Source organism: Rhipicephalus microplus, chromosome 2 (genome assembly GCF_043290135.1).
Source record: "Rhipicephalus microplus isolate Deutch F79 chromosome 2, USDA_Rmic, whole genome shotgun sequence".
NCBI classification, from domain to species: Eukaryota; Metazoa; Arthropoda; class Arachnida; order Ixodida; family Ixodidae; genus Rhipicephalus; species Rhipicephalus microplus.
In genome coordinates, this window is record NC_134701.1 from 136823635 (window position 1) to 136851486 (window position 27852).

The following is a 27852-nucleotide window of genomic DNA, read 5'->3' on the forward strand; positions in this document are numbered from 1 at the left end:
CGATTGGCTTACTTGTCCCCCGCTTGCGTATGGCAGGGGTCCTGTAATGTGCGTTGCGGCTGTGCTGGTAGCGCGTGTAAAGGCCCTTAAGAAAATCCGGAAACGTGTCCTCGAGACGCCGCTCGAGACCCCATCATACTGAAACGTTCATCTTTAATAGGTTCATGACGCTGGTAGCCGTCTGGCGATGAACAACCGCCTTGCCGGGTACATGGAGCGTAACGAGGTCTCCCAGCCCTCCCAGGTTTGGAGGGGCACCGGCCCGCCGGAAGGAGGCGGATACGGACAGGCCAGGAGAATGCGAGTTAGGTTTGCACTCGGTGCATTGCACAGGGGGCAAGAAGGTGGGACGGGTCGGTAGTGCGAGAGGAGGGAGAGGGGTTTGTGAGGTCTGCGTTTGAAGACGGCGGCCACGGTGCTGTTACCTGGTTGTAAGGGAAGGGTGATGGGGTTAATATTTCTGCCTTTCAGCACGAGCGCTCGCAGTGAGCTCAGGAAAGGTGCACGCGCGCTCCATCGAGAAATCCCCCAAGAGGTGCGCCTGTGCTCCGTTTCTCTATCCTCGGGATAACGAATCGGCGGCCTCATTGCCAGAGTTTCCCGCATGCGCGGACACCCAGATGAGCTGAACGCTGCAGGAGGAAGGGAGATTCTAGGTGAGCACGTGGTAGGTGGTAGGGTGAACTCTGGCCCTAGCATAATTTAGCAATACTGTTTTTGAGCCACTTGGGATGCATGTAGCATTTAAACTGCCGAGCGCTAGCGTGATTGCGACCTCTTCCGCCTCTTCAGGTGTGGTCGCTGGAGGTATTTCTTTTATTATTGGAGTGGTGTTCGGGGGGTAGGTCACCGCAGTAGCCCCGTGATGATCACATGCAGTATCTACTCATTTCGCATCTTGTTCCCCGCCATACGCTTTAAAGAGAGTCCTCTGTCACTCGTGGTTGTGGTCGGGGTGCATGTTACGGGGGAGTGGTCGAATACAAAATGCTTCGCGAATTTTCTTCGGTAGTGATTTCAGAGAATCGTGATTAGCGGGGTGTTATGACCGGCGCCAGAGCTGACGGGGGAGCGGCGCTCTTTCAATCCTCAAACAAGTAGCCCACCCGCCGGCTGCCTATGCCCGCCAGGTAGTGTCCCTCCTGGCCGGAGGGTGAGACGTCATGTCGCCACGACGCCGTAAGCTGTTCGAGAGAGAACAACAACAGCGTCTTCCTCGGAAGAGACCGTGGTGGTCGCCGCAAATCATCCCGCTAATTGAGCGAACAGATCGGCGGACCCATTGATGTATGCCGTCAGGAGCTGGGGACCCCTCGACCAGCGGCACACACACGACGAGGAAGAGCCCCGCTGGTGCCACGTTGCAGTGCAGTGATCACGACTCAATAATGGACGTTCACGTGGGCCGTGCATGCTCGTCCCTCTCGTCTGTTGTGTGTGTGTGTGATTGGTGTTCCACTCGGAGAGGAGGAGCCCGACAGGGCTTAAAACGGCGCCGCAGAGTGCTGGACGTCGCTCTGAACCATGTAACGGTTCAACCACCACGCTCGTGGTTTGTGAAACTCTCAACCTCTCTATGCTGTAAATAAGCGTAAATAGTGCTATAAACTCATTTGTTTTTCGTATCCTCATCTTGTCAGCGTTCGTTTCCTCCACTCGAAGTTACACCACGCTACAACAAGAGACCGGGTAGACCCCCGATCCGCAGCAACTGGTGATCAGCGCTGGGATCCGAAGTGACTACTGGTGAACAGCGCCGAGAGCCGTAACAGAGGATGCCAATTTGGAGCTTCGAAAGCATATGTCTTCCGGTATCGGTGCTGGCAAGTCGTAGATATTGTGGCCGCAGGTGTGCCTCGATTAGTTCTTGTAGAGTATTATGTACTCCTAGCTCTGCGAGGCGTTCGTTACTGGTGGTTTTTGGAAGGCGGAGCGCTACTCGGTGGCTTAATTGTCGGATTATAGAGTTTATTGCTTGGGCTTCGGTCACATTGAGGCTGAGGTAAGGTGTGAAGTACGATACTCTGCCTAGGGTATACGCGTGTACCACTCGCAGAGTATCCGCTTCTCGTAGGCCATAATCTTTGCCTGTCACTCAGCGTGTTAGCTGCGTATTGGCTGCCAATGCATTTGACTGTTTAGGCATGCTTTCCATCTTGTTGTAGGTACAGCCCCAAGATGCGTATAGTATATGGACCTGAGCGATCTCCCTACCTTGTGCGCAAATTTTGATGGAACTTTGGTTTACACTACCTTTTGGTGGAGTCAAGAAGAGTTGTGATTTTTCTGGTGAACAGCTGAAGCCTACATTAGTGACCTCGCCCTGTATTAAAGTTGCAACTGTTTGTAGAGTTTTCTTATTTGTACGTCCGATCAGTATATAGTCCACAAAATAATATCACCTACGTACAAGGTATGGTCAATGTGAGGGATATTCTGCAGCTTCCGCGCAAGTGAAATGAATACTGCGTTTTAAAGTAAAGGGAACAACACAGATCTTTGGGGGGTGGTGCCTATGTTACCTAACGTGAAGCGGTGTGTACGAATATTTTCGACACACATGGTGGCCGTCCAGTTTTGCATCATGGATGTGTTTGCATCTTAGATAAGAAGCCATGTTTTGAGTTGGACTCTAGGCATATGTTGGCTTCAAATCTGCTGCCAAGGCATAGTGAAAGCTTCTACTGAAGTATTTTATAACCTCATTGGTCAGGCCTAATACTGGATTAAACTCCACCATAGGCTGCTTCGCTTCTAAGTTTTCCTGCGTCAAACGTCTACCCTTAGCGAAACGGGATCAGCTCGTGTATAGTTACGGGGTAAACAAAAGTGCATACACCAAAAGACATTCAATTTACCTCAAGCGAAGCTTGTATTTAGCATAAAATGTAAATGATTCAGAGTGAAATTACAACAATACTAACGAGTGCACTATACAATCGCGGTACATATATTACTGGTTCTCCAGACAGTACGGTGTTTACAAAAATGATTTAACAGTTTAGAGTACTTCATACTCCACTGCGGGAGAGCCATAGTAGAGTACCAAGTACTCTAAATCGTTAACAACTTTTTCCAAACACTCTACTGCGGGAGAGCACTACACCGTCCCAGATTCCCTATGATCTCGACGATTTCTGTGTTTATGTATAATATTGAACGCTTTCGAGCTTTATACAAACTGTGCTATTGGAGGGCCCTAAGCTGTCCCGGTTGTATTATGCAAATAACATTAGCATGTGTTTTGGTAAATAGGCTAACGATCAAAAGTAGTTGGTACTTACCTATGAGAAAGCATAAGACCGTCTTGTGATGTGCGTTTGAAAAAGTGGTTTACGATTTAGAATACTCGGTACCATAGAGTCTCATACAATAATGTAATCAGGACACACTGACATACAATCAGGACATACAATCATACAATCAGGACACACTGAACGAGGCTGTGAGGATAGCTAAGTGTAGATACTTTCAGAATACTCTACCCAACTTTATCACGTCTGTCCCACAAAAGTTTTGGAACTTTTTGAGCAAAAAGACCAATTGTGTTGAGCAAATAACACATGAAGGAGAAACTATTGTCGACAAGAAAACTTTTGCCAATCATTTCAGTTTGTACTTCCATAACGTTTTTTCAGCCTCTAACGAGCCACTGCACCGATTTTCTCGAAGTAGTGACGACGTTCCAGATATTTTATCTTTACCCGGTATTGTTTCATTGCTCGTGAATTTGAAAACTAAAACTTCAACCAGTCCTGATCAAATTCCCAACACTTTTTTACGACAATATGCCGAGATGCTATCGGAATTTCTCATAATCATTTTCCGCGCATCCATCCGTTCCGGCCGCTTGCCTCGTGGCTGGAAAGTGGGACGCATTCCTCCAGTGCACAAAAAGGGTGATGAAGGTCTGGTGCCAAACTACCGTCAAATTTCTATAACGTCTTCGTCTTGCAAAGTGCTTGAACATATCATAGCTAAATATATTATAATGTTTCTTAATGAAAATAACATACTTTCGAATGTTCAGTATGGTTTCAGGAAAGGGTTTTCCACAGAAACGCAGTTAATTTTTGTTGTGCACAGTTTTTCACAAATTTGAGATAAGGCAGGACAAGTTATTGTCAACTTTTTGGATTTCACAAAGGCATTCGATCTTGCTCCTCATGATAAGCTTATTAAAAACTGGAATCGATTGGCCTTCCGGAATTTATAATTTCCTGGATTTCTTCCTATTTGTCTGACCGCGTTCAGTTTGTAAGCATTGCCGGTAATTGCACTGACCCGCTCCCTGTAACTTCTGGGGTTCCCCAAGGGAGTGTACTTGGCCTTTATTATTTTTAATTTATATTATTGACATTGTTGATACTGTTTCCTCGCCGGTCCAGATCAGACTGTTTGCTGATGAATCTGTGCTGTTCAATGAAATAACTTCCTATGAAGACCAGGTCTTGCTAAACACTAAACTCCAAAATATCTTTGCATGGTGCGAGCAATGGGAGATGAGGTTAAACACAGACAAAACCGTCTTTATGCGAGTAACCAACACAAAAAAATATTTTGCTATTTACATATGAATCCGGTACCCAGACACTAGCTGAGGTTGTTGAGTATCCACTAGCTGAGTAGACACTAGCTGGGGTTGTTGAGATTGTTGAGTACCTTAGTTGCACTCTAACCAGCAACCCCAGCTGGAATAAGCACATTTCTAATATTTGCGCGTCGTCTTTCCGTAAACTTGGTCTTTTGAGACACAAACTTAAGCATGCTCCTTCTACTGTTAAAAAACTAACTTATTTGACTGTTATACGCCCCTCATTGGAATATGTCTCAATCGTCTGGGACCCATACACAAAAAGAAACATTGAGGCTTGAACTAATCCAACGCAAAGCAGTCCGTTTCATTTACTCCAAGTACCGAAGAACTGATTCCCCCACAAACCTTATGAAAGAAAACAGTATACCCACTCTTGAAAAATGTCGTAAAATTCACATGCTCAAATTTCTTTTTCTTTTGAATAACAACAAGCTGTCCGTAAACCGTCATTTATATCTGAAACCGCTTACGACAAGACAAACCCGATATCGGCAAACTCATTCATTAACACCGTATTGTGCTAGAACAAACATTTTCAAATACTCGTTCTTTCCTCGAACCATAAACGACTGGAACTGCCTACCTCAATTGTTAAACGGCTCTGTAGAGGCACTTGAGCGTATCTAACAATGACCTATGTTTTTGTATCTATTGCATATGATGTGTCTTTTTATTCTTCTTGCTGTTTTACACCTGTGTGCAATGTTATGATCTTGCCCCTCCTGCTAGAGCCCTTAAATGGGCCTGCAGTATTTTGTAAATAAAATAAAGAAATAAATAAATAATACCTACAGAGGAACCTGGTGCCGCGAGCGTGTACCACCACCATGGGAATTATGGGAAGTACAGACTTCGAACTCGATAGTGTTGGCTAGCGAACTGCCTACAGATATTTTTCCACAGTTTCAGTTTTGTTCTTCGCGCAACGCGGGTAATGGGGTGCGATGAAAAGGGCTGAAGCAGCACCTCTGTTGCTCGAAGAGGCTAAAGACAACTAGGCCTTTTGATTTGCTGTGACGTTGGAGCTTGACGAGTCGTGTTTGACAGTTTAAACGAAGCGTCGTCCACTCACTGCTGTGCATATAGTTGTGGCATCCGATGCGAGTGCAGAATATTTCATCGAGTTTATGTTTTTTCACGAGCGCATCTTGCCTAAACTCATTTGAACGACCGCAAAACGACGGCGAAACAAAGTAGACGCACCGTCACGCTCGTTTGACTTCACAACAAAACTAGAGGTACGTTTGGGGCAGAGTCCCAGCGAGCACTTGCGCAGACGCACCTGGAATCGCAGTAGAGGAAACGTTAAGCGTTTACTTCGCTGTTATTTCCATAAATAGATCATGCGTGCAAGCATGTTTGTTTTTAATTGTTGTGAAAAATTATTCATTATATCTTGACGCTAAATCTGTAACGCAATGGTAGGGCAATTCGTACCCTGGGGGCTAAAGTTGTCCAGGTTTCATTTCTGCCTTGTGGTCACCAAAACACTTAGCAACAAGATTTACATGCAAAAGAGTGAAGCAATCTTAAAATAAATATAACTTCATATCACTTTGTTTTACATTCGGTTTATATTCGGCAAACCAAAGCAAATCCGAAGCCTGTACTTCCCATCATTCCCAAGGGGGTATACACACCGCTGAAGGAGCTCACGTAGACACTAGTGTCAGACTCCCCTCTAGGTATTATTGTATGAAACTCTATGCTCGGTTCTGAACTGTGGGAGAGCAGAAGCCGTCGCGGTCCTATTTGACACGTTAATCTTAAAAAAAACCTTGGAGATCTGTTTAGAAACAGTGGTTAATGGACTCACTCGCTGGATTTCGTGACGCTCGGTTGTGCACCGCGATCTTCGACGTGCTCTTACTACTCAAACAAGACCTCCTTGATCACCTCACCCATCGAAGAAAGTACTCCATACTCGGAGTTGACATCAAGGCGGCCTTCGATAACGTCAGCCACGATGCGATCTTCAACAACCTCGAAGGCGTTGGCTGCGGCATTAGAACCTACACGTATGTCAGAGACTTTCTGACAGACCGTACAGCAACTGTGGGCATAAGCAACATTCGCAGCAAAAGCTTCCAACTACCGAAAAAAAAAGGAACGCCGCAGGGTTCAGTCATCTCGCCGTTACTTTTCAATGTGGCTATGATCAATCTGCCAAAATTTCTTGACGAAATATCTGATTTACGGCACGCGATCTACGCTAATAACATCACGCTCTGGACCAGGGCTTCGAACACTAGTAGACAAGAGACCTGCTTACAAACCGCTGTAGTTGCCATCGAACGGTATCTCAGAAACTGCGGTCTCTGCTCTGCCCCCGAGAAATCCGAGCACCTCGTTCTCAAAGCGAGAACGAGAGGCAGACCACCTCTATACGATGAGCCCGACCCTAGCGTAACGCTGAAAGGCACCTTAATTCCAAAAGTCGAGACTCTGCGAGTGCTTGGAATTCACATCTACAAGGATGGATCGGGAGCTGCCACCATACCGAGACTCCAACGGACACTATCACAACTTTCGCACCTCGTCAAGAGGATCGCGAATCAACGAAACGGACTCAAAGAGCCCAACACACTACGAATAAAGCAACCTCTGTTCACCAGCCGCATTACGTACGGCACGCCTTACCTGATTTTGAAAACCGCTGAAATTGAAAAGCTTAATATCATGATAAGAAAGGCCACTAAAGTAGCCCTTGGACTTCCGCCAATGGCCTCTACCACACGTGTTCTAAAGATGGGCGTCCACAACACATGGCAAGAGCTCATCGAAGCGCATAGGAACAGTCAGCTGGAGAGGCTCAAGCTGACGCCCATGGGGAGGTTGGTGCTCCAGTACCTCAACTACAGCAACACGTTCATCGCCGATGCAGACCGGAAAAAGCGCATCCCGCTGTACATTAGAGAGTCGCTCTCCATCGCACCTATTCCACGCAACATGCATCCTACTTTCCACAAAAGTAGACGCAAGGCTAGAGCTAACGCTATTCGACGAAAGTTCAAGCAAGACCCGGACGCCCGCAACACTGACGCGGCCAAGTATCCGCAGAGAAACGCGTACGCTGTCAGCGTCGTCGATTCTCAAGGCCGAGAATTAGCGTCGGCCACGGTCAACGCACTCAATTCAGACGCCACAAAAGAATCGGCAATCGCTCTAGCAACCACAACATGTACAGACGCCGCGGTGATTTTCACCGGCTCACAAGCCGCCTGCAGGAATTTTGCTAAGCGCCGTATCTCTGCCAATGCCATCAATATTTTGAAACGGCGAAGCACTCCACTCCCATACACTTGTGTATTATGGGTGCTAGGACACGAGGGTCTGCAGGGAAATGAAGCGCTCCACGCCGCTGCCCGCGAGCACGTCAGCCGGGCTGCCCCCTGCCCACAGGACATTCGACCCGTCGTTGAAGAGACGGAAGTTGTTCAAAACACCTACTCGTCGTTACTCCAGCATTACAGGCTGGAGCGACGAGTATACCTTCCACCACACCCAAAACTGACAAAAGAGGAAAGCGTAATACTGAGACGTTGGCAAAGCAGCACATACACACATGGGGCCCTAATGCACTGTTTCTACCCAACGAGATATAGCTCTATGTGCCCGCTTTGCAACGTACCGGACACCCTGGCGCACTTGCTTCTTGCATGCCAGTGTATTGCCAGACGTAATCTGCAACAACACACGACTGATAACGAAGCAGGACGGACGAAGGAAGACCTAACCGGAACGTGGAAGGCGAAGCTCGCCCTCGAGGACCTGGAAAAGCAACAACTCGTCGCCAAGGCCAAGAGGGCAGTAGAAGCCAGAGGGTTACTGGACTAAGGGGCCCTCCCACCTCAGGGTGACACCGGGCTTCGCTCGGGGCATTGTTTCGAGAATAAACGTTTACTTCTCTTTCTCTCTCTCTCTCCTTACTTCCGTATGCGGCTGTTCCTGCGCCTTTCTCTATCTCTATACCTTTCATTCCTCCGTATCCACTTTAATTCTTCCTTACCCCCATCCCCCGCGCTGAACTGTGGTGGTGCCCTCCATGGAGAGAGAGGCAGTCATGAAACTGCGCTCATTTCTTCCTTTTCTCCTTTCAAAAGTCACTTATAAACAGTGGTTAACGATTCAGAGTACTCGGTACTATACTAAGGGAGAGCTGAGTGCCGTCCCGCGCTAACGATTGCAATCACCTAGACGTGTTTAGCAAAAAAGTGGCAGATCACACGTACAGAGGGAATCGATGATATCCGAAGCACGAATCAGAAATGTTGAAATTTCACTTTAAAATCAGCGCAACGTTACGAGGTGGAGGTAAATGATGCCGTACATGACTTCCGTGTCACCATTATCATGCTTACACCAGTCATATATTTCGTCATCCATTGACTTTAAGTAACACCGACTTTGATATATGAGAACCTAGAAAAAACGCCGCGAGCGCATCATGAAGGGCCCCATTTCCTCCAATGTAGCGTTGACGCGCGCGCACGCTGGGCACAGGGACGCTACGTGAGCAAACCGTGAGCACTCTATACTGTGACGCCAGGCGTGACCAGCGTCCGTCTGGTTTGTACATGGGAAGCTAGCGAAACAGCCGTGAGCGCATCACGAGCATAGCATGTAGTCATGTTGTTACATGACACGCATCTCATGTTTGTAATGTTTGCACCAGTATCATACTTTTGTCACCCATTCACGCCCCGTAATAACAAATTTGGCATATGTGACGCTAGCGAAACGGCCGCCAGTGCATCATGAGCGTGATATGTAGTCATGTTGTTACATAACACGCATGTCATGATTTTCATGTTAGGGTTTTCGCTTGTGTTCGCAATGCAATTTTGAAATACTTTACCAGTCTTGCAACGTGCCATGCGAATGAAACCACCGCAAGAGCTGCAAGACCATGAAATGTAATTCATGACATTCATGACATAGGTGTCATATTTTTCATCTTATGACTAGTCAAATATGTTCTTCATGCATTCATGTTATGCCATACCAAGTTTGTTATTGATACCATTATCAAAACGGCCAGGAGAGCTAAAAGGCGTCGCCGGCTAGATAGATAGACAGATAGATAGATAGATAGATAGATAGATAGATAGATAGATAGATAGATAGATAGATAGATAGATAGATAGATAGATAGATAGGCTCAAAGCCGCCGAAGTTCGCTAAGAAATTCTTCGCACTTAAAAACTGGTGAACGATTTAGAGTACTTGGTATTCTACTATGGGAGAGCACTAGGCCGTCCCGTGGGGTCTCTGATATAGTAAGGACGATGGGTGTGTGTGTTTAAAAAAATCGGTAACGATTTAGAGTACTATGTACTCTACTAAGCGAGAGCTTAAAGCCGTCCCGTAGGCCTGTATATCAAGGCACCAACGAATCAAGGGAAGAGGATTTTGTATATGTGATTGTAAGTGAACGGAAGAGGGGCTTGCGAACCACAATATTGTCGGGCATGTAAAGTGTGCCAGACACATGCATAATTGTGGGCGCTGGTTTGCAAAAAGTATTACTATTTTCATCACTGGCTGTAAGCGATAGCTTGCTTTCAATACGAGAATGTGATCTTTTATTCAGGTTACCGAATCGACTAGGCACTTCACGTCGTCTTATCTCATTCCTTGTTTGGAAAAGAACGCGTTACTGTGAATGTTGCCTCTAGCAAATGAAGTACTGCGCTTCCGAGCATTTGGACGACTGCATTTCCTGGAATGGAGGAATAAAAGCGTTTCGACGGACCAATGGGATGGTTCTTAGCACAATACGATAGATGAAAATAAAAAAAAATGGCAGCATATCCACGGAATGAATGATGGAGAGTGGGGCGAAGCATCCGTCCATCCATTCGTTCTTGCTTCCGTCTGTCCATGCGTGCGTCTGTGTGGCCGCCCGTGCGTCCTTCCGCCCGTCCGTGTGTGCGTCTGTTCGTGCGTCCGCACGTCCATCTTCGCGTTCGTCCCTGCGTTCGTCCTTGCATTTGCTCCTGCGTCCGTCCATGCGTCCATCCGTGTGTCCGTCCATGCTTCTGTCTGTGTGTCTGTTCGTCCACATATTCAACACTTCAAGCACCACCATCTCGCATCTTTTCATCATATATTCCTCATATAGAAGCGCCGCCATCCAGTGGACATTCCAAGGACTGAATGAGAGGACGCACACGCACACTTTCTTACGGCTTGCGCTTCGTGTCTACTTCCCACCTTTAACCACCTCGAGTTCATGGTATATACTAGTTCACTGTATTCATGGCACTGCGGCCCAACGCTCGCTAAACATTTCTAAAACCAAGGAGGTTACGCCCAGCGAGTATAACGTAGCAACCCTTTCTTGTCAGATAGTGCTCAATGTACCTGCCAATGGCTGCTAAGGGAGAATGAGAGACAGGAGAATTCAGCTTTTAGCTAAAGCGTACGCTGCGAATTTTTCATTGTTCAACAACGAACAGAAGTAATCTCCCACCGGCATCTTCTTGGAGGTCAAGTAGCCCCAAGACCACCATAGCGGTTGTGGTGGTCTAGTGGCTAAGGTACTCGGCTGCTGACCCGCAGGCCGCGGGTTCGAATCCCAGCTGCGGCGGCTGCATTTCTGATGGAGGCGAAATGTTGTTGGCCCGTGTGCTCAGATTTGGGTGCACGTTAAGGGGCCACTCACCAGGCCCCATACCTATTTTGAGTTAGACAGTGGAAGTAATTGGGTGTCCTATGAGGAACATTTTGCCACTAAAGTTTTTCGAATCGGTGCATCACGAGCGGAGAAAACAGGTTTTTTCAAGTGGCGCGAAACGAGGATGAGAGGAGGAGAACTCGAAACCCTTGCCGCTCCTCCGCGTAGCCTTCGCATGCCAAATGTCTTCCCCACCATCTCCAGCACCCGACCATGAGGTGGGTGTTCTGTGATGAGGTGACGTGCGCATGACGTGCCCAAACAAGTCCAACCCCCGAGAACGCGAGCAGCGTTGCTTTGTTTACCAGCGTTATCTTGTGGTCTTCTGCCTGTTTCTGCGGGATTGTTTGGAAACGCTGGCTTAGACGCGGTAGAGTAGATGAGCACAATGAGTGCGCGAACGCGTAGGAGCGTTCCACAGCGGTCGTCTGCTCAATGCGCTGACCGCGGGGACACGAACGCATGCGAAACGCTGGCACATTAGCCTCGCATCTCGTAGCATTTCACGAAAAAAAAAATAAAAGAAAAGAGCGCATAATTTTATTGTGTGTCATTATTTTTCCCATGTTTTATTAATCTCTTAAAGTAACAAATACATAAACTACGCATGTTGTGTTAAATAATTGTTGCCTTGTCACGTGGTATACTGCTGACAACGTCAGAGCAGACTCGTCTACGTAGAGGACCAACGTCACTGCATTGCCGCGTACGTAGGGCCATTCCTACGCCTACGTCATGCCCTCATTCTCTACGCGTGCGCCGGCAGAGGGAAGGGGGAGCAGCTGTCATCTTGAAATTTGACCCATTTTCGCGGCGCGTAGCGTTGCAAAGTTTGACAGACGTCATCATGAACGCCTGGTTTGCGCATTGCGTTTCTCAGTTCAAAATTGTCAAACCTCGTGAGTGGCCCCTTAAAGAACCCCAGGTGGTCAAAATTTCCGGAGCCCTCCACTACGGCGTCTCTCATAATCATATGGTGGTTTTGGGGCGTTAAACCCCTAATATCAATCAAAATGTAAGACTGGTTACACACTACTACTATGACTACGAGGGACGAACGGCTGCCGCTATGAGGAGCTTCGCCCCTAAAAAAAAGTAGTGCTTCGGGAACACACACAGCAATACTCTGTTGCTTTATATGGTCGCTATGGTAGAGGTTCATGTATTTAAGGTGTGGCTCAATATTGATTGTATGGCGCGAAGGATCACAACCACAGGGGAAGATACAGGAGAGAGAGCTTGTTTGGCGATTGTGTTCCTTCACACTTTATAATTAGTTATGAATGTAGACCAATCACCCAGCGAAACAGCTATTCTAATTGGCATCATATGCATGCCGATTCGATCAGAAAACTTTAAGTCAATTCGTCTCTCCGCAGCGTTAGACGAATATTGATATAAAAAAGTAAACAATAAAACAACACAATTTCACGGAGGAGCAGACTTTTGAAGCCGTGTCCTCACACTCTAGAGTGGATACGTTAACCGCAGGTGTTTCACAAATCAGAATTTCTTGCGAGTTGTTGTGCCAGAATACGCTAGAAGTGCTCCAAATAAGACACCAACTGGTCAGCACCTTAGACGTATCAGCAAGTAAAGCTTAGTATTGCGTTCTGTCTAGAAAAAAATTGAGACCATCTCCCTGAAGGAAAGCCTGATGGGATGAATGCAAAGCAGCAGTGGTACGCACGGTGTTGAACTGGTGGAAACGGGCGTCGACGCGGGCGTTGGAAGAAAGTTCGAGCTCGGGAAGTTGCGGCGGGTGAGGCGGGCAACGGTAATCGTGCATGACGCTCATCGTCGGAGCCTCGCCCGACGTCAGCGCCGCCTAGTCAGTGGCCCAGAACGCGAAGTCGGATGGGTCCACGCCGATCTCGCGTGCATGCATTCAGGCGCTGCCTCCTGCTGCTTGCGGTTGCGGACAGAACTGACGTTGGACTGGTGGTTGTCGAACCACAGACGATCACACGCGCGGCAACTGTGACCGAAGCTACGTTGGAGGAACTCTCATCGGAAGCTGGCATCGGCCCCGGCGTTTTTGGCCGCGTCGCGGACGGCTATCGCCACGCGAGGGCGCGATCAGCGTTACGGTAGCGAGACGTCTCCAGATCCGCCGGCGGAGTCCGGCGCTTGCGGGTGAGCGCTTCGCCGAAGGGCGCACGCCACTTTCGCAACATTGCCGACGACGTCGCCGATGACGTCGAGGATTCGTCGGCCTTGGCCTTTCGCTCTCAGCGCTTCCACTCGGCTTCCTTGGCTTGGGTCTCGCCGCTGTTCCGACGCGTTGAAGACGCTTGGGCTCGACTTCTTGGGCTCACGCCTCGTTGGTGTTGCCCGCCCGCCGTATCCATTCTCGAGTGCGATCGGCGTGCTTGACTCATGCCTAGTCAGTGTTGTTGGTTTTACACTGCCGACGCTAGCCTCTGGCTGCCCTGGCTCGCGCCTCGTTGGTGTTGCAGGCGCAAGGTAACTATTCGCGAACGCGATCGGCTCTGCTGATTCTCGCAACGCTGGCGACGGCCGGGTTAAGGCTGTCTCACATGCAGCGAAAAAAAAAATTGTTCCGTTCGCTCTAGTCACACTGTTCGCAGTCGTCCCTAATGGCGGTTTCGTTTCACATGGATCACATACGGTCCGCGATTTTCAGTCTGCGACTTGAGCAGTGAGTTCTTGCCACCGCTCATTGTGACAGACATGAATATAAGGTAATATGTGCATTATGATATCATGAAGTTACCGTGAACGGTAACAAAGGGCTTGCTTGTTTCGCCATTTAAGAACACTTTCCCGTCTGAATTCATTTTAAAATGCGCAGCATCGGCCATTACCAAAACAAACACGTCGACTCTATTTCCACGGCTTGTCGGACCAGCCCTACTTCGACAGGTTCCAACTAAAAATCGCTCCCGCCGCTGCAATCAGAGCGAAAATTTCCAACACGTTGGAAGCTCGCCGCGGACCGCTTCTTGTGCCATGTGAAGCGGCCTTTAGACGAAATTGCTTCGGCACACTATACGGTGGACGAACGCATCGCCGATAAGCGAGTCGAAAGAGCGTTCACCCGATTCACTCGATGTGTTCACTCGATGAGCCCAATGAATGTGTTCGTAAAAAAGTAAGCCATGGTTAACGAGCAAGAATATCTCTCAATGTGTGTGCAGCGGACCACATTTACAAATCACTGACTCAATGATGGGCTAGTTGGTACATATGCATGATTAAAATTAATTTAAACAAGGCCCAAGGAGCTCAAGAGCGAGATTTCTTCTCAACCTTATAGTAATGCTCCAAGTACGTTTTATTCATTACGCCTAAAAACCCCAACAAAAAGTTATGCCTCTTTGCTATACTGCAGAGGCAATGTCCTGGGACTGCCTGTGTACAAGGAAGGTGGCACATGCAGCCGCTGTGCAGCTGGCACCACTTGCGAGAAGGCGACAGGACTGTGCGTGGTGGATGAAACCGAGTAAGTGTCACTGAACAGGTGCACCACGTTACGCACTTATCTTAATACCTTGAAAGCACCGTGCAGATTTTCGCTCTCTGTAAACAAGAAAGTATTGCTACAAGTTGCATACTTTCTATTTGCGAAACAAAAAATAACGACGTTTGTTTTTCTTTATCACATCCTGAGACAATACATCCTATGAACAAACGCACAAGCAACAATAACTGAAGTATTTTCGCACTCTTTTGAATGTTGTATGCATTTGAAAAATCAGGAAAACAATCCTAGGCACTTTCTAGTTATCTTAGCACCTTAGACCGCTACGGTCGTGTAGTCGTGACGGTGCTCGGCTGACACGAAAATCTTGAGTCCGATCTGGGCCGCGGCATTTTTATGGGGCCAAAATTCCAGAGGCCCGTATACTGTGTTATGTTAGCGCGCACAAAAAAAGACCATATAGTAAAATTTTTGGGCAGACCTCCACTATACGGCTGCGCTTACTACATATGGTCGCTATAGAGCGTAAGGCTCGACAAATTATCTTGACATCATATTTTTGTAGGCCACACAATTTGTATGTACCAACAAGCAACGGTGAGGCAACACATTTTGTTGAGCCATGTAGAGACCAAGAAGGAAACAGCGCGAGAAAGGGAAGAAATAAGGATGACCACAGAACACAAACGCTGACCAACAACTGTTTGTAAGTTTGTTACAACGGAAAACATATGGCAAAAAAACATGGACAGGACTAAAGCCATCAAGTGCACAGAAAGATGAAATGCAGGATGAATCTACCACTAGTGGAAATGCCCCAAGAGCTCAAAAACAATCCTTTTTTTTTTTCGAAGAGAGCGAGTGATGGCATAGCGACGTACACGTTCCCTTTCTTTTTGATATGGAAGGCTGCAAACTTGGGACACTTGTACTCGTGGCAGGTTTATCTTGCACTATATCTATATGCGCACGTGACTGTTTAAGTCTTGATTCTTTTTTTTTCAGCTATGTATTTTCTGGTGTAATAAACTTACACACGCTTTGTCGTCAGCACGTGTGTTGTCCGGTCATTCATACTTCGCCTCATTGTTGCGCGGTTTACTCCTCTGTATCATGTCCTGTAGCATGTATGTTCAAAACACCCATTTAGAAAGCTTTTTTAACGTTGCAGTGCTGTCGCAGTACTTAACAACCTTCAGAAAACCATTTAGCAGTGCTAACTTCAATATCTAGTAAAATCTGCTCACCAAAACCTACCTAAAGCACCAATTTCCTATACATCTCGCTACCAACTTGCTAACAAAATTCTGGAAAGAACTGGTCTCGTGTCTGATCGATTCATACGAATGCTCAATGAAAATGTTTTAAAGACCTAAGTAACTTAGAAAACGAAGACGGTTCATGAAGATTATTTCAACTATGTCTTACCATCTGTCGTTACAAAGGCGGTTACCTGTTGGTTACTGACACTTTATTTAAGGATGTTGATGCACGAATTCCAGCTACCACCTACAGAAAAAAAAATGACCTTTGGTTCTGCCTTAGGACGTCATCAGTGTAAGCCAAATGTGCGAACAAACTGTCAGTGAAAGAAAACGTCATCTTTAAGGAGCATAAGGGGGAAAATACTGCAAGAGTGCATTAAGTTAGTTATTCAGAGAAATTAACGGTATATAAATCAATAATATCTACAGTATTTCTTTGTTAGAAAAGGGAAGAGTAAAACACAATTGAAATAAAAATCAGGGCGAGTGGATGTGACTAAGTCTCAAGCTCCACCGGCTAGGGCGGCTCGTTGGGCTTGGTTCTGGAGAGTGCACGAGCTGGGTCTACCCTGTTCTCGCCAGTGATGCAAGTCTTCCACTTCCGAATGTTGTAGCTTTGCGTTATTAGCGGTGTATTGATATTTGTGAGCCCGATTTTACAATGCTGCTAATGTTTCTCGACAATTGTTTGCTTATGCAGTGCTTTTTATGGCGTGTACTACGTGTAGGCTCGGGTATGTATCAATTTGCAAGTGTTTCTAGTCCGTGGCCGGTGATTCTATAATATTAAGTGGTGGTCCTACACGTTTCTGCCACACCTGACGAAGCGATTGCTCTGATCAATGAGGCTCACTTTTATTGCAATAGCAATTAAAAATAGACACTCTCAATTGTTCTGACGTGATGTTCCGTGTGCCGTCTACAATGATAACACCCTTCCGCGCATCGTATTACTCACAGTCAAATGAAGGCGAGCGGAAGTGACGAACGCGGCTGAAGCAATGATCAAACGAGCGGTCACACCTCCATGGCAGGGTTAGCGCATGCCATAACATCCTCCGCTTGTAACGCCTCTCGTCTAAAATAGTGCTCGAGAAGAGAGGAAACACCCCGCCTGCCTTGAAGAAGCATGAAGGGACTCTGGGAGCGGGGGAAGCAAGCAAGTGTCGTTCGAGCAAGTAGTAACTCGGGTAATAAGGGTTGCAGCGCGAGCACGACTGTGCTAGAAGAAACAGACGAAAGCCGAGGTACGGAAGGCAAAGAGGACAACACGAGCGCTGACTACCAACTGAATTTTATTATTCGCAGCACACATGATAATATATACAACAGGCAGCCTTTTAACAGCAAACGTGAGCAACGTGACATATTCAGAATAAGTGACGTTGCTCACGTTTGCTGTTAAAAGGTTGCCTGTTGTATATATTATCATGTGTGCTGCGAATAATAAAATTCCATTGGTAGTCAGCGCTCGTGTTGTCCTCTTTGCTTTCCTTGCCTCGCCTTTCGTTTCACGTTTCTTCTAGCACCTTTGTGCTCGCGCTGCTGCCCTTATTACCATGAATTCAAACCAACTAGCCCAAATAGCCATTCTTCTTCAGTTACTCGGGGCATCCGACAAATAGGTGCGGCCGCGACAACAGGCGTATGCACTATTTTGGACGCATCAGCGGACAGCTCATGCACCCGTCTACATGCAGTGCTCTCAACGCTATGAGACTGTGAAATCCGCTGCTCATCCAGGAGCGGCAGTATTTTCTTGCAGCAGCATTTTGTACAATTACGTAAAATCGGATACAAAAGAACTAAGTTTCAGCCTTCGTATTAGATTACCATATTTCGCTGCCGCATACGTTGTTTAATCTTTGCGGGTAAGCTGCAATTTTTAATTTAAAAAAATGTTGCGATTTACGTGTGGACGCCTTCATTTAAGAAATGTATCAAGATATATAACGGATAGTTCTGGTGAGTGTTTCGTAGTTCTCTCTCCATGAAAACTCTACTTTACGATGGGATAATATCCTGTAAAACCAGAAAATTTATTTAACCCCAGAAGATCATTATTTCGTATAGGTGAAGTAGCGCGCTTTGACAAGGACGAAAAGGACAGGGAAGACGCGAAGCATTCAGCTTCCCCTTTTTACTCGTGTCAATGTGTGCTACTAAAGATATGTGATTTTCCGGAACAATCATACAGTCTCCCAGTTTTAAACCATATGAAACTTCATGTCCAAAGAATAACTGAGGCTGTTACCCTCAATTACCATCTGTAGGATGCGACGAACTTCTTTTTGCTCCTATAGACAGCGAGAAACTCTCTCGTCGTTGAAGTCCCGACGTGTAATAACATCTTTCTATTTCGTGGCAGGCACGAGGACCATGGCCGCAAGGTTTGGAAACTTCGTGCGAGTGAAGTGAACTGGAGAGCCCTTGGCCTTGCCGTGGCGCTCATTATCTGGTTCTGCTTCTGAACTGCCACGCTCGCCGCAACAACACGACGATCAATTCTATCACTGTTCTGTGACCGTGCGTTCCCTACAAGTACCTGATGAAACGTAAATTCTGTGCACGTCACCACTATTTTTGTATTTTTTATCAAATTAACACTGTAAGTTGACTTGACACTGTATCCGCAGCCCGAAGAACAATTTTTGTCGAAAACATTTTACAGGCGCTTGTTTCTTTTAATAGAAATGCACAGTGAGCTGTATTTGACGCTGGTCACAAGATGCTTATTGTTGAAGACCTGGAAGGGTGTATCTGACGTTTTTTTTAACTATATTTATGAAGAATTTCTGGCATGCCATTCGTAACAAATAGACACGCTGTCAAGACAAACTGGAATGACATGTTAGCGACAAAAATGAAATACGCTGTCGCATCTTGCAACTAAGTGTGAAATTTATCTTTTAGGTAATACTTGGGTGTTTGTTTTGAGGAAAGAAGTTAAAAGAGCGATTCCATTGCTTATCAGATGCGAGAGGTTGTTTTTTATTGTAGAGATGATGAACATAAATTTTTAGTATTAAGAATTCGTGTATGCTGGTGTGTACGTTCGTGCGAACCACATGAAAAATTATATAGCTCAAAAGAGGGAAAGAAATCCTCATAAACAAGAACACAAAGTGCAGGATGAGCACACGCCCTGAGCACTGCGTTTTTCTCCTCTTGCTTAGGATTTATTCATTTACCCTTTTGCAATAAAAAAACTCTGACGTGATCCAAATCGCACTAGCCCAACACAAAGTTCATTAAAATGCATACGAATCTGCGTGCTATAGTTTCCCTGCCTGGAGTTGCAATTTAAAATATAAGCGAAACGGCAAGGTTGAATGCCTGATTATATTTTGGAAACCTTGCCTGGGCTCCGTGAGTTTGCAGCCACCGGGATTTCTTTGTAAGCATTCTTGGGACTACCATTCTGTTCCCGCTTGGCGTGTTTCAGGATCATTCGGGTTCATGATTGGGTTTTTTTTAGGGGCAAAGCTCCTTATAGCGGCACCCGTTCGTCCCCCGTTGTATGTAACAAGTATAACATTTTACCTCCAAGGTGGTGCCAGGTGAAAGACTTCTTCTGTGCGTTGTTGAACAATAAAAAATAGTGCTCAATGTACACGTCAATGGCTGCTAATGGGGAATGAGAGACAGGAGCATTCGGCTTTTAGTTAACGCGCAGGCTGCGATCACCATTAGCAGCCATTGGCATGTACATTGAGCACTATCTGACAAGAAAGGGTTGCAACGTTAAACTCGCTGGGTGTAACCTCCTTAGCTTTAGAAAGGTTTAGCAAGCGTTGAGCCGCAGTGTCATGAATACAATGAACTTGTATATACCATGAATGAACTCGAGGTGGTTAAAAATGGGAAGTAGATACGAAGCGCAAGCCGTAAGAAAGTAAAAGCCCAATTCTCCGCTTGTTATTTCCCATTAGCAGCCATTGGCATGCACATTGAGCACTATCTGACTGAAAAAGTTTGCTACGTCATACTCGCTGGGCGTAACCTCCTTGGTTTTCGAAAGGTTTAGGGAGCGTTCGGCCGCAGTCCCATGAATACAGTGAACTAGTATATACCATGAACTCGAGGTGGTTAAAGGTGGGAAGTGGACCCGAAGCCCAAGCCGTAAGAAAGTGTGCGTGTGCCACCTCTCGTTTAGTCCTTGGAATGTCCGCTGGATGGCGGTGCTCCTATATGGAGAATTTTTCGTTATATGGAGGCTTTTTCGTTCGGGCTGTAAAGGTGGATGGACGTGCTTTTTGAGCGCTCCGGATCGACTGCGCAGATAAGTGTTTTTGCATGTTTTGAGCTTGTCTTTATAATTATAAGGTAGTGGTTGAAATCTTCGAAACACTTATTTTACGGTACGGCTTTTTCGGGGGCCAGTCACCAGGTATTTATTAGTTAGTGCGGGTGTGTGTGTTTGAATTTTTTTGTTGTCTTTTTTTCCTTTTGCCACCCCGTGGGGGAGGTGCGCGTACATTGAACACGCAAATTTTTGTAGTAGAGCTTAGATTTTTTTTCTCGTAGCACAGGGCTCGAGTTTAGTAATTATCGAGTATAGGGACAATTGGTGTCAGAAAGGCATGGTTAAAAAGACTGTAAAGTGTTCAGGATGTGGAGTGGGTTTGAAAGTGGACCCAAGCGTAGAAGCGGATGGAGAAGAGGCTGACGCGAAGTGTAGGCAATGTGAGGTCGAGGAAAAAATGGAGAAAATGATGGTTGCCCAGAGTGAACTGCTGATGAGAATCGCCAAGCTCGAGACTGAGTTGGTGACAGAGCAAGACAAAACGAGGGCAATGAGAGAAAGACTAAAGTCCGCCGAGAAAGCGCTAGCGAAGCTGAACAAAGAAGCGACCTACCGAGAGAACAGTAGGGAACCGGCAACCAGAACGGTGGAGAAGGAAAAGCAAGCAAGTTTGGAAAAAACAGGTTTAGCCGGTTCAACTGTCGCAAGGCCCAGCTTCAGCGAGGTAGTGGTGGGGCAGGGAGGGAACAAAGCAGCCGGCGTCACAGGTGCAAGTAGCCCCCAGGTGCAGAACGCTCCAGCTGAAAAGTCGCAGCATGTGATAATCGCCGGGGACTCAAATTTAAATCGATGCACAGAAGCCATCAAAGAGAGGGTAAGAGGTGACAAGAGGGTGGCAGTAGGGGCGTTCCCAGGACGCAAGCTGGAAGCAGTCATGAGGCAAGCGAGCGCGAAGCTCAAAACGACAGCTGATAGACGAAACCTAGTGATAATTTCAGGCGGTTTAAACGATGTTCTAAATGGAGATGCAGCAGGACTAGCAGCCACACTGGCGAAAGGCGTCGATGACATGCGCGCCACTTCTCCTAAGGTACAGGTAGTGATATGCACGATACCGGAGGTACCGGTGCGTGATAGCAACCTGCAAAGAGCGGTGGTCAACGCAAACCAAGAGATATGGCGGATGAGTCGAGAGAAAGGCTTTGAGGTGGTGGAAATAAACAGAGAGGTGCATAGGTGGGGGGGTTTTCAACGAGACAGAATTCACTTCGATGGGCGGCTAGGTCATGAGGTGGGTTGGCGACTTGCAGGACGCGCAGTAGCTTTTTTGGGGGGCAAGCGAGCCCTTCGGGGTGCAGGATAGCTAGTAATGAGGAAAACAACCAGGGAGACTCTTCGACAGGTGGTATGGACAGATACGATTTCAAAGTGGCACCAATATCTAAGATAGGTAGAGTCCGGGGCATAAATAGACGTAGCCACGAGCGCCGAGCCAATTCAGACATAGGGTATATTAACATGCAGGGTGGTAGGAACAGGCTGAAGTGGGAAGAGATAGAAGAACAGCCAAGGAAAGAGAGGCCGATGGTATACGGTTTTGTAGAAACACATCTCAGGGACATGGAAACAATCCGGACTACGCGTGGGAATATTGTAATAGAACAGAAAGCAGCAGAAAGGGGGGTGGTATTGGGGCATTCATTCATAAAAGTATAGACTGGCAAAGGGTCAAGCAGGAGTGCAAGGAACATTTATGGCTAAAAGGGAAAGTGGCAGGTCAAATGACACTCCTTGGTTTCGTGTACTTGTGGACGGGAGCAAAGGCCAGAGAGGAAAACCAGACAATGGTAGAGTGTATATCAAAGGACATTCAGGAGTAAGGAAGAGAGTGCGAGATAATTATACTAGGAGACATGAATGCGCACATAGAAGATATAGATGGGTATACCAACCCGACAGGCAAAATGATCATGGATATGTGTGAAAGGCTTGATTTGATCATTTGCAACAGTACCGAGAAGTATGAAGGGCAAATAACATGGGAGGTAGGAAGGCTTCAGTCGACGATAGATTATGCACTGATATCACAAAGGATGTATGATAAGCTCAGGGGAATGCACATAGATGAAGGTGGCTCCAGAAGTCAGGGTAGCGATCACAAACGTATCAAGCTAAGTTTTGGAAGAGGAGTGAAAGTGGGAAGGAGACAAGATGAGCAACTACAGGAAAATTTTTATCCAGAAAGGCAAATTGAAATAGCCACTAAACAAATTGAGAAAATAATCATGGAGGATAATAAGACAGTGTGGACATACACGACTCTAATTAGACTCTTTGAGCTAGAGCTTGCTAAGACGCGTGACAAGTCACCCCGGAAAAGAAGACACAAACCCAAAATTTGGTGGGATGAGGAAGTTAAGAGAGCCATAGCAAAACGTCAGGAAGCCTCTAGGGAACACAGACATGCTAAGCAGCGGGGTGAACCGACAGATGATGTTGAAAGAAAATGGGCAACCTTTCTAAGCTGTAGAAGGGATGCATCCCTTCTGATCAATGAAAAGATTAGAAGGAAGGGAGCTTAGTGGCTGGCAGAAGTACACAAAAAAGATAGAAAGGCAGCTGCGAAATTTTGGAACCATCTAAACTCCCTAAGAAATGAGACGAGCCTAGAGCAGAGATTTATAACTACAGCCCAAGGTGCTAGGCTAGAAGGAGACGAAGCTATTGAATATATAAGAACAAAAGTGACAGAAAAATTTCAACAAAGAAGTACTTTATGCACCCCAATAGACGAAGACGAATCAGGTGGTGCAATGGCTTCATTTTCACAACAAGAGTGGGAAAGGGCTGAGAAAAGGGTTCATAGTAGTACATCAACAGGCCCAGATGGCATTCCAATTAGGCTGATAAAGACATTAGGTCCGAAGTCTAAGCAGGCTTTGAGAGAGGCAGTGAGCACAATAATAATCGATGGTGAAGTTCCCGATGGATGGAAACTTAGCAGGATGAGCATGATCTATAAAGGAAAGGGGGACAAAGCTGACATAAACAACTACCGTCCTATAACAGTGACATCAGTGGTCTACAGGCTGGCGATGCAGATTATAAAGGAAAGACTGCAGGCGTGGATAGAGGATGAGGGGGTGCTGGGGGAACTGCAGAATGGGTTTCGGAAACACAGGAGGTTGGAAGACAATCTGTTCTCACTGACGCAGTGCATCGAAATAGCAGAAAAGGAACACAGGCCCCTGTGGCTAGCACTTTTGGATATCAAGGGAGCGTATGATAGCGTGGTTCAAGAGGAATTGTGGGGAATACTGGACACACTAGGCGTGGAACATGTAGTCACTAATCTTTTAAAGTGTATCTATAAAGGTAACAAGGTAGTTATAAAGTGGGAAAAGCAGGTATCCAAGCCTGCAGAGGTAAAACGGGGGCTTAGGCAGGGGTGCCCCCTGTCAGCCTTATTATTCATGATGTACCTACAAGGATTAGAGGCAAAATTAGAGGGAAGTGGACTGGGCTTCAACCTCTCTTTAGTCAAACAAGGAAAACTTATTGATCAGGCACTACCAGCATTAATGTACGCAGATGATATAGTGCTAATGGCCAACAACAAGGAAGATTTGCAGAGATTGATGGACATCTGCGGTAATGAGGGAGACAGGTTAGATTTTAGATTCAGTAAGGAAAAATCAGCAGTCATGATTTTCAATGACAACGAAGGTAGTGAGCTTAGAATACAGGAGGTCACGCTAGAGATAACAGATAAATACAAATATCTGGGCGTATGGATAAGCAATGGGACCGAGTATTTGAGGGGACACGAAATATACGTGACGACTAAAGGTAACAGGAATGCAGCACTCATGAAAAATAGGGCACTGTGAAATTACAATAGGTATGATGTTGTGAGAGGAATATGGAAAGGGGTCATGGTTCCTGGGCTGACGTTCGGCAATGCGGTCTTGTGCATGAGATCAGAAGTTCAAGCAAGATTAGAAATTAAGCAACGTGGAATAGGTAGGCTTGCTTTAGGAGCTCACGGGAATACACCAAATCAGGGAGTACAAGGTGATATGGAATGGACATCATTTGAGGGCAGGGAAGCTAGCAGCAAGATAAAATTTGAGAAGCGATTGAGAAAAATGGGGGAAGAGCGTTGGGCTAGGAAGGTTTTCAGCTACTTGTACATGAAGAATGTCGATACAAAATGGAGGAAGCGAACCAGGAAGTTGACTGGTAAATACTTAGAAAACAGCAGGTGGCCAAACGAAAAAGAACTATCGGTTAAGAAGAAAGGGAAGGAAACAGAGACTGACATGTGGAGAATGGGCATGATAAAGAAGTCCGCACTAGAGATTTATCGAACGTTTAAGCAGGAAATTGCCAAGGAAAGGATCTATGATAATACTCGGGGTAGTTCTCTACTGTTTGAGGCCAGAACGGGAGTACTGCGAACCAAGACATATCGGGCCAAATACGAAGGGGTAGACACAGTATGCAGTGCGTGTGGAGAGGAAGAAGAAACTGCAGAACACTTGATAATGTTCTGTAAAGGGCTTCACCCTATAGTTCAGGATGATGGCGCAGAGTTTTTCAAAGCACTGGGGTTTAGGGACCGGGAGGGCAAAATAAACTTTAAGCGGGTAGACTTAACTAGAAGGAGGTTATCTGATTGGTGGCTAAAGTCAAGGCACGAGTGAAAAATAAACTCTTCACTGCAAAGTACGAATCCTCAAACTCTTTTTTTTAAGGAAAAAATATAGTTTTTGGTTCATTAGGTATTACGGCTTGGTGGCGCTAGCCACCGCCCGATCTAAAGGGTACAGCCATATCCATCCATCCATCCATCCATCCATCCATCGAATATATGATGAAAAGATGCGAGATGGTGGTACTTGGAGTGTTGAATAGATGGACGAACGGACACATAGACAGATGCATGGATGGACGCATGAACGGACGCAGGGGTGGCTGCATGGACGAACGCAGGGACGGACGCACGAACGGACGCACGCACGGACGGGCTGATGGACGTATGGACGGTCACACTGACGGACGCATGGACGGACGGAACCAAGAACGAACGGACGGACGAATTCTTCACCCCACTCTCCATCATTGACTCCGTGGATATGCTGCCTTTTTTTTACGTGTTTCTCGCCAGCGCATTTGCAGTTACTAATGGCAGCCTGTATTATTTTTACAGTCATAGGTTGCCTGGGTTCAGTGCTCAGTATTTAAAGATTTGTCCTGTACAAACGAGCCACGGGGCATGAGTGATTTCACACTTCAATGCCGAAAGAACGCACACCGCGTTCTTCCGCGGTGTGCGTTACCGCGTGCTCAACCTATCGTTAGCCAAGGGTTGAAAAATATGACAGTAGAGGCAGGTGAGTGAAATCACTTGCATTTTGCTTACAGCTAACTTGTGCAGTATAGAAAATTCTTGTTTTTCAATGAACAATAAGTAATGAGAAAGGCTGAAGCAACTCGTTCATTGTTGACTTTAGGCAAGAATTGCGACTTGCAAAGTATGAGAGCATCTTCGGAAACACGCATTGCACTATTTTGTCATAAAGTCTCACGTATACAGTTATTTTTCTCACGTGGCAAAGATAGCCCCCAAAATACGAAAACATCCTGGCACTAGCGCATTCGCGCAACACAAACGTGACGCTTTCAATTGTGGTTTCTACCACAGAGTTTTGTAAAAGTAACTAGAGGGGGCTTTAGCGCTGCGATCGGTCAGCGACCACGGGAGTACTGGACATTGCACGAATTTTCCTATACTTCGTACTTGTTTGCAGGCTGCGATTCGCACTTGTGGCTTCGTTCATTGCTGTGTTTTGGTTTCATTTCGATGAAAAGAACAAACCCTTTTGAACTTCGTGACTCGATTTAAAATGGTAAGCATAAATCATGATGACCATGGAGAGCCACTGCTACATTCGCCACTTGTTGCTTCGTGACAAAGCAGCTTCAAGCCACGTGAACCTAGAAGGAGCGTAAAATACGAAATTTAGGTAAATTCATGTACTTCCCATAATTTCCTTGCTCGCTGAAGCGGCCTGCGTTGCCGATCCCATAGCCACTAGTGTCAGTGTTTCCTATTGTGTTTATAAGGGAAACTCTGGTTTCAACGATTGAAATAAGCTGTGGTAGTGACTCGCTGTATTCATTGCAGCGGTATGCCGTAGGGGGTGGCTTGCCCCATGTTGCACCGTCATGTGCGCCAGCTGGGTTGCAACGGCCCAACAAATCGCCATCAACTTAACCGCCTATATACAACTGCAAGAGGTACGATGAGTCGTGGCTGCAGCCAATTTGCACCGTCATGTGCGCCAGCTGGGTTGCAACGGCCCAACGAATCGCCATCAACTTAACCGCCTATATACAACTGCAATAGGTACGATGAGTCGTGGCTGCAGCCAATTTCGTTTGTTAAAACCAGGAATGAGAGGTGAAAATACGAACCAATGTTTATGGTTACCGTATCACTATCTAGATTATCAAATTGGAAGTTTAGGCATCTGCGGTGAATTTCAAGGCTGTCGTAAAGGAGGCAGTAACGTTAATTACCTGATCACTGGGGCTGTTAACGCACATGGTCGCACATGCATAGTGTTAGCGGTAAGTACATAGCACCGAGTAATAGACAAGAACTAGTACACCGATGAATGCCACGCTGTTAGGCTTAAGGGTGTGTTAAATGAGAGGCAACATTTTATTGCCACACCAAAACGTGTTGTACAAACGATTTTACGAGTGATTCACTTGTGTGCTGGTTACCTATTCAGTGCTTTATGCGAAATCTCTAAGCGCCTGGTCTTCATGTGCATTGTGCATGCGTCAGTAACGGAAGTGAAAATATGTATTCGAAGAAAAACTACGAAAACAATAAATTCAATTTATTAATCAAAGAGACATGTGTTAGGGGAAATTCAATCAATGCAATTTAGGTCTCTGGCGCGTTTGTGACCACTAATAGCCCAAGGCAACGCGAAAATGCTTTCTTCGACGCCAATACTTCTGCTAGATTTGCTATATACGGTATATAGCCAAGAAAATATTCGATAACAAAATATCAAGCAAGTTATCAATTTTATTCAGCCCTCATATATTCAAGTGTAGCAGTGTGATCAGTACCGCTCATCAAAACAGTTTTAAGCATGTTTGAGGTAAAAAGTGAATACACAGAAACACTAACACGAACGTCCATAATGGTTAATAAATACATGAATAAAACGATGTATTACGTGAATAAACTAAAGAACAGTAAGCAATGAACATTTCTGGTAAATATGCATGCATCCTATTTTTAAATATATTGGTGAGATCACCTCATTGTGCCTATATGCACTCTAAGGTAAAGAAATTTAGACCATGCAGCACTTATTAACGCGGCATTATTTTTCCGAGTAAGGTGCGAACATGCTTACACCTTCGGAAATGTCTGCAGTCAAGATGTAGGAACACCGGGAAAACCGATGCCTTAGAAGTAGTTGACTCAGTGCCTCGAGCTAAGGGGCCGTTTTCCAGCGAAGATTTGTCCTTAGCTGAATTGTGTACAATTTCAACACTGTTTTTAGCTCTTCCACGCCCACGACAAAGTGA

General features: G+C 46.1%; 1 protein-coding gene across 1 annotated transcript in view; it reads left to right on the forward strand.

Moving 5' to 3' along the window:
* The window catches only part of LOC119170708 (scoloptoxin SSD976), a 46963-nt gene extending 27945 nt beyond the window's left edge, over nucleotides 1-19018 (forward strand). The window contains exons 5-6 of the mRNA XM_037421945.2: nucleotides 14632-14742; nucleotides 18355-19018. Coding sequence (XP_037277842.2) covers nucleotides 14632-14742; nucleotides 18355-18457 — 214 coding nt within the window. The 3' untranslated portion in view covers nucleotides 18458-19018. The remainder of the gene's footprint in view (nucleotides 1-14631; nucleotides 14743-18354) is intronic.
* Nucleotides 19019-27852: the final 8834 nt, after the last annotated feature.